The sequence below is a fragment of the Galeopterus variegatus genome, unplaced genomic scaffold, assembly GCF_000696425.1.
Source record: "Galeopterus variegatus unplaced genomic scaffold, G_variegatus-3.0.2 Scaffold1470, whole genome shotgun sequence".
NCBI lineage: Eukaryota > Metazoa > Chordata > Mammalia > Dermoptera > Cynocephalidae > Galeopterus > Galeopterus variegatus.
The window spans coordinates 52,997-61,728 of record NW_007727581.1 but is presented as its reverse complement, the minus strand read 5'-3'; the positions used below and the strand labels follow the sequence as shown (position 1 = coordinate 61,728).

Below are 8,732 nucleotides of genomic sequence, written 5' to 3'. Positions count from 1 at the left end.
CTGGGAATCATTTTCTTTTAACTTGAAGGACATTCTTTAATACTTATTGTAATGAAAACTTGACAGTGATTAACTTTCTCAACTTTTGCTCATCTGAAAATGTCATTTCTTCTTCATTTTTGAAGAATATATGAATATAATTTGCTGTTTATAGAATCATTCATTGTCAACTTCTTTGCCACTACCCCTTCAGTGCTTTAAAGATATGGTTCCATTCTCTTCTGGCTTGCATTGTTTCTGATGAGCTGTCTGCAATTTTCTTCATTTGTTCCCCTGTATGTAATGAGTCTAATTTCTCTGGGTGCTTTTAATATTTTCTCTCTAGTGTTAGTTTTTAACAATTTGATTATGATTATGGCATGGTTTTCTTTGTATTTATTATTCTTAGGTTTTATTGAGCTTTTTGATATATAGATTTATATTTTTCATCACATTTGAAAATTTCCCATTTGTTATCATTCAGATATATTATCCCTGCCCCCCTTCTAAAACTATATATACACCTACTTGATATTGTCCAAGGTTCAATGAGACACTGTCTATGATTTTTTGGTCTTATATCTCCCTGGGAAAAAATTTGGAAATTTCTCTCTTGACCTCTTTTCAAATTCAGGAATTCTTTGTTTGGAAATACTCAAACTTCAATTAAATAGACTCAGTGTGTTTATTGTTTCAGGTACTCTATTTTTCTGTTACAGAATTTTCTTTTGGTTCTTTTTTTAAAAAAAGTATTACATTTCTCTTGCACTCCCTATGTGTTCACTCATTGTGTACATCTTTCATTTAAATCCTGAAAAATATTGATAATAGCTGCTTTAAAACCTTGTCTGCTAATTCCAGCATCTGCTGCATCTATCTGTTGGTTTATTTTAATTGTTTCTGGTTTTTTTCTTCTCATGGTTCAATTTCCTTGCTTCTTCACATATCTAGTAATATTTTTTGTGTGGAGTATATGGTGGATATGCTATGCTATTGAAAGACTATATTTTGTTGTCTTTCTGTTAAGCTCTGAATGGTGTTCTTCAGACAATTACTTACCGGTAAAGAAGCCTAATCCTGTCAAAAATCCCTCCAGGCTTTTTTAGGACTGGCCTAGTGCATCCATTATTTTAGTGCTAGATTAGCCGTACTCTTACTGTGTGGCCTTTCTGAGATTTCAGCCAAATTCCCCATATATTCTCTGTCTGGTTAATTAGAACCCCAACATTTTCAAGCAGTGTATAACCTCTGCAGGGTCTCACAGGGGCTCACCCTGTGCATGTGAAGCATAGTAGTTAGCTGAATACTGAAAAGGAGACATATAGATTTCCTGAGATCTTTTTCTGAACAGATTCTCTACCCTGCAATATCCAGTCATTGCAGTAGCTCTAAATTTTTTCCTGTTTCTCCACTCAAATAGAGCACTGCCTCCCTCTGCCATAATTTGAAAAGTTCCCCAAGCAGAAATCTGGGATGAATGTGGAGCTTACCTCATACACTTCCCCTCTCTCAAGAATCACAGCCCTGTGCTGCATGTTGCACTTTCTGAAAACAAGTCTTCATATGTTGTTGTTCACTTGTATAGTTTATGGTAGGAGGATAAATCTAATACTTTTAAATCTGGTCCTATTACATAATTTTTTTTCTGCATGTTGCACTTTCTGAAAACAAGTCTTCATATGTTGTTGTTCACTTGTATAGTTTATGATAGGAGGATAAATCTAATACTTTTAAATCTGGTCCTATTACATAATTTTTTTTAAAAATTTCTACTTACTTGACCCAAAACATGCCCTGCTATAATTTTCAATCATTCCTGTTAGTTCTACTTTCTGGAGCCCCTCACCATGGTTATTATACTACTTTGAACATACTCCACTGGTGCAAAGAATCCAATGCCAATTCACTAACACAAGGACTCTGATTCTGTAATAACTTAGTTTTTATTTTGCCACATGATTTTTTCCCTCTCTACTGGCTTTTTCCCATATGCATATAAGCATGCTATAAAATACCTAGTCTTAAAAATAACACCTTCCCTTGTCCCTTGTCTATTTCCAACTTACTCTCCATTTAGCAAAATACCTTAAAATGGAAAAATTCCTTAAAATATGGAAAGAGTTGTATTTTCTTGAGTTCCTACACATTCACCTCCTTTCTTAAGCTCCTCTACTCAGGCACTCGCTGCAGCCTGGCTACTCTGCAAGGTCATAAGCAATATCCATCTTCCTAAATGATCCACCAACTCTTGGTTTTCCTCTTTCTCTACTTTCAACTGGATTTGAAACTTCATTACTTCTCTGTCTTGATACATTTCCTATTTTGCTTCCAGGGCCCCAAAGTCCACTGGGTTTCCATCTACTCTATTGGCTGCTCCTTTTCCCTTTTTGTCTCTTTTGCTGACTTTTTGTCCTCTTATTCTGGAACCTTAAATATTGGCATGCCTGGGCCCTCTCACTTCTCCATATCACTGTTGCCCCTGTCAAAGCTGTTTCTCCTTATTTCTTCTCTGCTTCTGTTAAAGACACTTTCTTTCACCTTGTTATTATGCAAAACATGTGATACCATTATGAATTGCTCTTTCTCTTATTTGCAATATTTACTCTATAAACGTTTTATTTGCTTTACCTCCAAAACATGTTGCAAATTCAATTGCTTCTTCTTACCCCAACCATTAACACCTTCATTCACCCAGGGGACTTTCATCTTGCCTTAGCTTCTGTAATAGCCTCTTACCTGCTATCCTTGCTTTCTGGCCTAGTTCATTCTTCACACAGCTGCTAGTGTGGTAATTAAAAAGATAAATCAGGCTATGCCACTGCCCTGGTTAAAATCACCAATGGCCTTTCTCTACATTTAGAAAAAAATCCAGACTTTTAAAACAGCTGCATAGTCAAATACCCCAAGGTGCTAGGAATCAAACTTGGCTGCATATTAGAATCAACTTGGGGACTTTACAAATTATTGATGCCTGATGGTTATTTAATCAGTATGAGCTGCAGCCTGGACATCAGGATCTTATTTTACAGCTCCCCATGCAATTCTAATGTGAAACAAAATTTGAGAACAACTAACTGTTGATTTTGGAAAAAAAAAAAAAGCAAAGAAAGAAAGAAAAGAATAATTCCCCAGAGATCTGGGAAATGGATCTCCTCTCATAGATTATGATTTAATTGGTCTGGGTTGGGACCAGAAAAAAACGTCAGTGTTTTCTTAAATCTCCCAGGAGATTCTATAGTGCATTCTTACCTACTTCTCCAGTCATACTGACCTGTTTGTGAAGCACATTTCTTTCCTCGGGGCTATATCACCTAACTGATGACTTAATGTTAATTTCACAGAAGCTTATGTAATGTATTTGAAGAACAATCACATGAAGCCATTATCCAGATTGTGATCAGCTATAGGTTCCCAAATAGCTAGGCCCAATTTCAGTTCATTTGACCTTTGCCTTGGTCCAAAAAGTCTGGTTGCCTTTTCTGCAAGGGCAAGTGATACAGAGAAAATCCATGTCCATTTCTACCTAACATTTCTGTTCCCCGACCTGGACCCTTCAGAGCAGATTCTGCATAAGACAGGCTGATGATGTACTGTTTCGCCCTTCGAAATCCATGTCCATTTCTACCTAACATTTCTGTTCCCCGACCTGGACCCTTCAGAGCAGATTATGCATAAGACAGGCTGATAATGTACTGTTTCGCCCTTCACAGATTATGGTAAGAGTCAATTCTGCTCAGAAGGAAACACTTGGTAAACAGACACCAGATAGACTCCCATTTTTATTCATCTTTGAAAAATGGGAAAAATTAAGTATCTTAGTTCTTGTACTCATACTCAAAAGTGCAAGGTAGAAATAGAAAAATGTCATGGGTATCTTTAGTTTGAATCCGAATGAAGATACACTCTCTTACTCATTCAGGGAATTTTTTTCGGAAATATAGAGTTGGTTTCTTTACGTGACTTCTAAGTATGCATCACTTTCATTCATTGACAAGTAGACAGAAAGTGCATTACTTTTCAGTAGAAAGGAAGGACAGGGGTCAAGGGGACAAAAGTAGAGGACTGAGGAAGGACATGGGAATCTACTGCTCAAAAGGGTCTGCTCAGATCCACTGACTATCCTGAGGATAATGGAGATCATTTTCCTCCCAACAGTTACACTGAGACCCCAGTGTTTAGGAATTAAAAAATGCCAACTACCAACATTAACATAATTTTTTTATTTCATACAGTTGCTTTTGCAATGTGGATGAAGATTGTATTGGCAGATTAATGCACTCTGCTCTTGGGGAATCATAAAATCATAGAATGTCCACATTTGACATGCCTTAAAGAACACTAGCTACTTATTTAGCAGATGAGGAGTGTGGAAGCTCAATGGGAATTTGGTGACTTGGGTAACATTTTGGATGTACTGAGACCACTGCCCATGTTTTCTACAAATTAGACTAACCTACTTAAAATTTTTTTCCATAAACATTACCATTCTCTGCTTAATTTTAAAGTGTCACAACAACTTCTCAAAATAATGATAGATTTAATGCTAAATAGAAGAGAGGGGCAAAGAAAACAACATTTCTGAAACCAAAACAAAATATGTAAAAACCTACTACTTTGTGGCTCTTTAGAAAAACTGTGATATATGATATATAATATTTGAGAAATATTACTTTTAAAAGCCATTTATCTAAATGACAAGAAGTATTATACAAAGTGATATATAAAACATATACAATAAAAAAAGAGCTCACAGACCACAGACTTTGGTCCTTGAAAATCATTGGGTTAGTGTATGAAAGCCCTTTTTCATGAATTAAATCCATAGCTTCCATCTGTCCATTCACCCTTTTTCTTAGTTACTAATTGCAAACATCATATTTTAGGTAAATAAAACCTTGGCTTGGAGTTTAGGAGAATTCATAGTTGGTTTCTACAGATGTAATTTTTTTAATGGGAGAAGAATGGATTTCTATGAATTCCAGTGATTTTCACAATATTTCAAGTCACACCATCTTCAAACATTGTTGACTTCAACTCTATTGACACCATGTGGCCCACATTCCTGGACTTACCCCTCACAATTAGCTGGCTTTGGTGTTCCACGGCTGCTGCCTCATTCCGTGCTATGCAGGTGTAATTCCCATTGTGCATCAGGGAGAGATTGGAAATCCTTAAAGAGCTTGTGAAATCAATGTTGTCAATGGTCACCCCGAGGCTTGCTGGGATGGGCCGCCCATCCTTCTGCCAGGTGATTGTGATGGGTAAGTCCCCTGAGACCACAACACATGGGATGAAGACCCGCTGCCCAATGGAGAATCTTGGGAACTCGAAAGGTTGGATAAAAGGTGGAACTGAAAAAGAAGAAAGAAAAAAGTGATAGAGGAAAGATAACAACAAATTTTCTGCATATTCTACATTCTTTTTTCCTTTAACCTTTTTTCACAGCATTGAAAGAGTAGTACAATCACTAATATAGCATGTAAATATATAAATTGTAGAAGATTGAAATTATGCTGCTGTTTGAATTTCCTTGTTATTCTAAATTAAAAGCATGGCTTGATTGATACTTCAGCAAATATGCCTAACCTAATTTAGTTCAATAAACTTTTATTTTAAATTCAATAATCATTTTTGAATGACAACATTTCAGACTGTTCACTCTGCAGTGTAAATACCGTGAAAGAGGGATCTGGGTTTGGTTTTCTTTTCAGAGTCTCTAAAAATGATGTGTACAAGAGGGGATTTCTTTCCTGCTTTGCTATTAATAGCACTACAATTACTGTTCCCCCTTCCATCCATTTCATGCCTTGTGAATAGGCATGCTCTAAACCAGTTGAAAAAGCAGAGATTCCAATTTTATTGTTAAAGTTCTTTTTTATGCCAAACTAACAGCAACCATTAATTACAAATACTTTATGTTAGGATAATTGCATCTTTACTCTGTACCTCTTAATTTTACACATCAAATGTGCATGACCTTAAATTATGACCTGGTACGTGGCATGTTGTCTGAGTTGTTGAGATGTGTTGCTAATGGAAACAAGGTTATAGCCTTCAGCTGTCAGCCACAGACACAGCTCAACTCAGTCTGGAAAGCTCTTTCTGGATTTGATTTTCCTAATAAACTCCTGTTTGCCCTTCTTGCCTCAGGACCCCTTTTCCTTGGTGCCTTGTTAGCGACCTCCCAGGATATTAGCATCCATAAATGGTTAAAATGGAGCCAGAGGAACAAACCTTGGTTACTTACTGGTTAGGGATCATGGGCAGGTTATTAATACGCACTTCCTATCAGCCGTGCAAGGTGGCTATTATTCATGCCTCACTCGGCAGATAAGGAAACTGAGACTCAATGATGTGACTTTAGTCTTGGTCTTAGAACTAGTTAACTGTTCGATAAGGGCTCAAATCATGTCTATCTGGCTGCTATCAGAGCCAGATTGTTTGCCTTTAATGTACTTCCTGCATACTTTTTTTTAAAGAAAAAGTTTATTTTTATGCTGGGGCTTGGAAATGACTCAGGGTGTAAACTAAGATGATTAAGCATGTAATAACTAATATAAGCCAGTCAGTATACTAGGTAGTTTTACAGGATGAAATTGTTATATAGCAGGACATCAGCAGAGTTTGTTCATTAATCAATTGTAGGTTCATTTCACCTACCAACTCGGGAGATGTATGGGATCCAGCTGATAAATAAGAATGAAGAAACCACTCATTCATTCACNCTGCATGAGTTAGCAAAATGGTTCATAAACTTTAGCATGCATCTGAATCAGTTTCTTAGCATTGATTCTATTTCATAAGCCTTTAAGATGAGAAAAAGTTAAGTTGAAAAGTTAATGGACAAGGGAAAGAACTCAATTTCTCTATCAGCTGCAACAGGGAGAAGAAATATATAAGGATTTACTTTCCATTCTCCAAATCAAGAAAGAAAGGTAAGGCAGAATATTTTTTGACTTAGCTCTTTAATATGAAAACAATACATGCTGTAGACTGCCAAAAATTATTACATAAGGAACTGTTAAATGTCCCCTGATAGCAGAAGACCATTAGAGGATAGAGGAAGGGAATGTTCACACTATTTTTCAAGAAGAGAGGCAAGAAGTAGCTACAGAAGAATTAGCATTAAAAACAAAATAAAAACCAAAACCCCATGCTTTCCATAATTTCAAAATATTTGTAGGTATCATCGAATTATAGAGCAATATAAATTATTAAATATTATTTAATAATATTAAATATTATTATTTAACATTTTAAATTCTTGAATATTATTATTTAATAAATTATTAAATTATAAATTAGCAATATAATTATTATTACAGAACTAAATTTTAGAAACTTTAGCCATAAAACAACGCTGCTGAAAATCAAGAAGTATGCCTCCAGTGCACTGAAGACAAGTGTCAGGAAGCTAATCTCACTCCTATCACTCAGGGGCTGACCCCTTGCTGTGAAGACCTCATTTTAAACCACTACGACACTCTCAGTTATCTCTTATTTCTTGGTCTAAAGCGGAATCTGAGAACTCTGGCATACTGCTGAGGGCTTAGTGAGAAGACACAGTGGCATGCTAAAGGAGGGTTAGAAACTAAGAATGGACTGTAAAGAGTAGATACAAGAACGCAGCACGCACAGCATCTGAGGGAGATTTCGTACTGAAGCACACAGCCTTCAACAGTCAGCTTTTTGTAATTAATACAAAATCACAGTACCTAATTAAGGCTCTGAATTATAAGGTATGGTTAATATATTAAATGGAAAAAAAAGATATATTCAAAATATTTTAAAACATATTTACAAAAGAAAATCCAAAATAGTTAAAATAAAATTTTTCACAATTAAAGAAGGATTTAGTTAGAGGGAAAAGTCATTTTCCCAGAATAATGTCAAAATCAGGTTTGCTGGGTATTGTTTTGCTTGCCACATGACTCCAGAATGTAAATTAATGCATTAAACCACAATTTGTCAACCATATCACTCTCTCTTCACGACATATGCTGCCTTTCTTGTTTCAGCTGAATCATATGTTTACTGTATAAAATTTTTTAACAGGTCCAAAGTCTCGTACTTTACATTTATAAGATATAAAACTGGAGGCAAAAAGTAAACAAAGTGATTAAAAACCTCTTCTCGTGATTTTGGGAAAGCTGAAACATCTGTTTGACACACAGTGATTACTTTATCTGGTTCATTATATGATCTAAATAGGATAAATTTCCTGAATCTTGTTGACAATAAATGCTTGTAATATTACAGGAGCAGAAATTCTGAATGTCACATGTACCAGGTTTTGACATAACCTTTCCACAAGAAGTATGTAAATATCTGCTAAATGTCACTTATTACTAGGTTTGTGTATTTAATCCTATATGCTGGTAGGGGTCCTTCCTCTGAGGCAGCTCAGAGCCATTGATACTGCCAAACGTCAACTTAGATTCTTATTAGATTCTTATTCTTTCTAAACCTTCAACAAGAATGTTAAATCAGGCTAATATATTTCTGTGTGTCGTCCCTCAAAAATTACTTGCATATTCTTCATGGGGGGAAGAAAGATTTTTTTATTTTTCCCCCAGAGGAGTATAACACAGTGAAAAAATTATGGGTTGGGTATCAGTCATCTTGGGTAACTAGCAGTATTTTCCCAATCCAGTTTCTTTAACTGCAATTCTAGTTTTTCTTGTGTACAGTGGTGATAATGAAACACGCAGGTCATGAATGTTGGCCGAGAGCTTTATGCAGCATGCTGAGCA

The 8,732-nt window shown here is 35.8% G+C and overlaps 1 protein-coding gene across 1 annotated transcript in view; it reads right to left on the bottom strand.

The window, feature by feature from the left end:
* LOC103594066 (Down syndrome cell adhesion molecule-like) overlaps positions 1–8,732 on the bottom strand; it is a gene marked incomplete at its 5' end in the record, with an annotated part of 80,626 nt that overhangs the window by 31,872 nt on the left and 40,022 nt on the right. Inside the window, one exon of the mRNA XM_008577255.1 lies at positions 5,052–5,330. Within this exon, the coding sequence (XP_008575477.1) occupies positions 5,052–5,330 (279 nt within the window). The remainder of the gene's footprint in view (positions 1–5,051; positions 5,331–8,732) is intronic.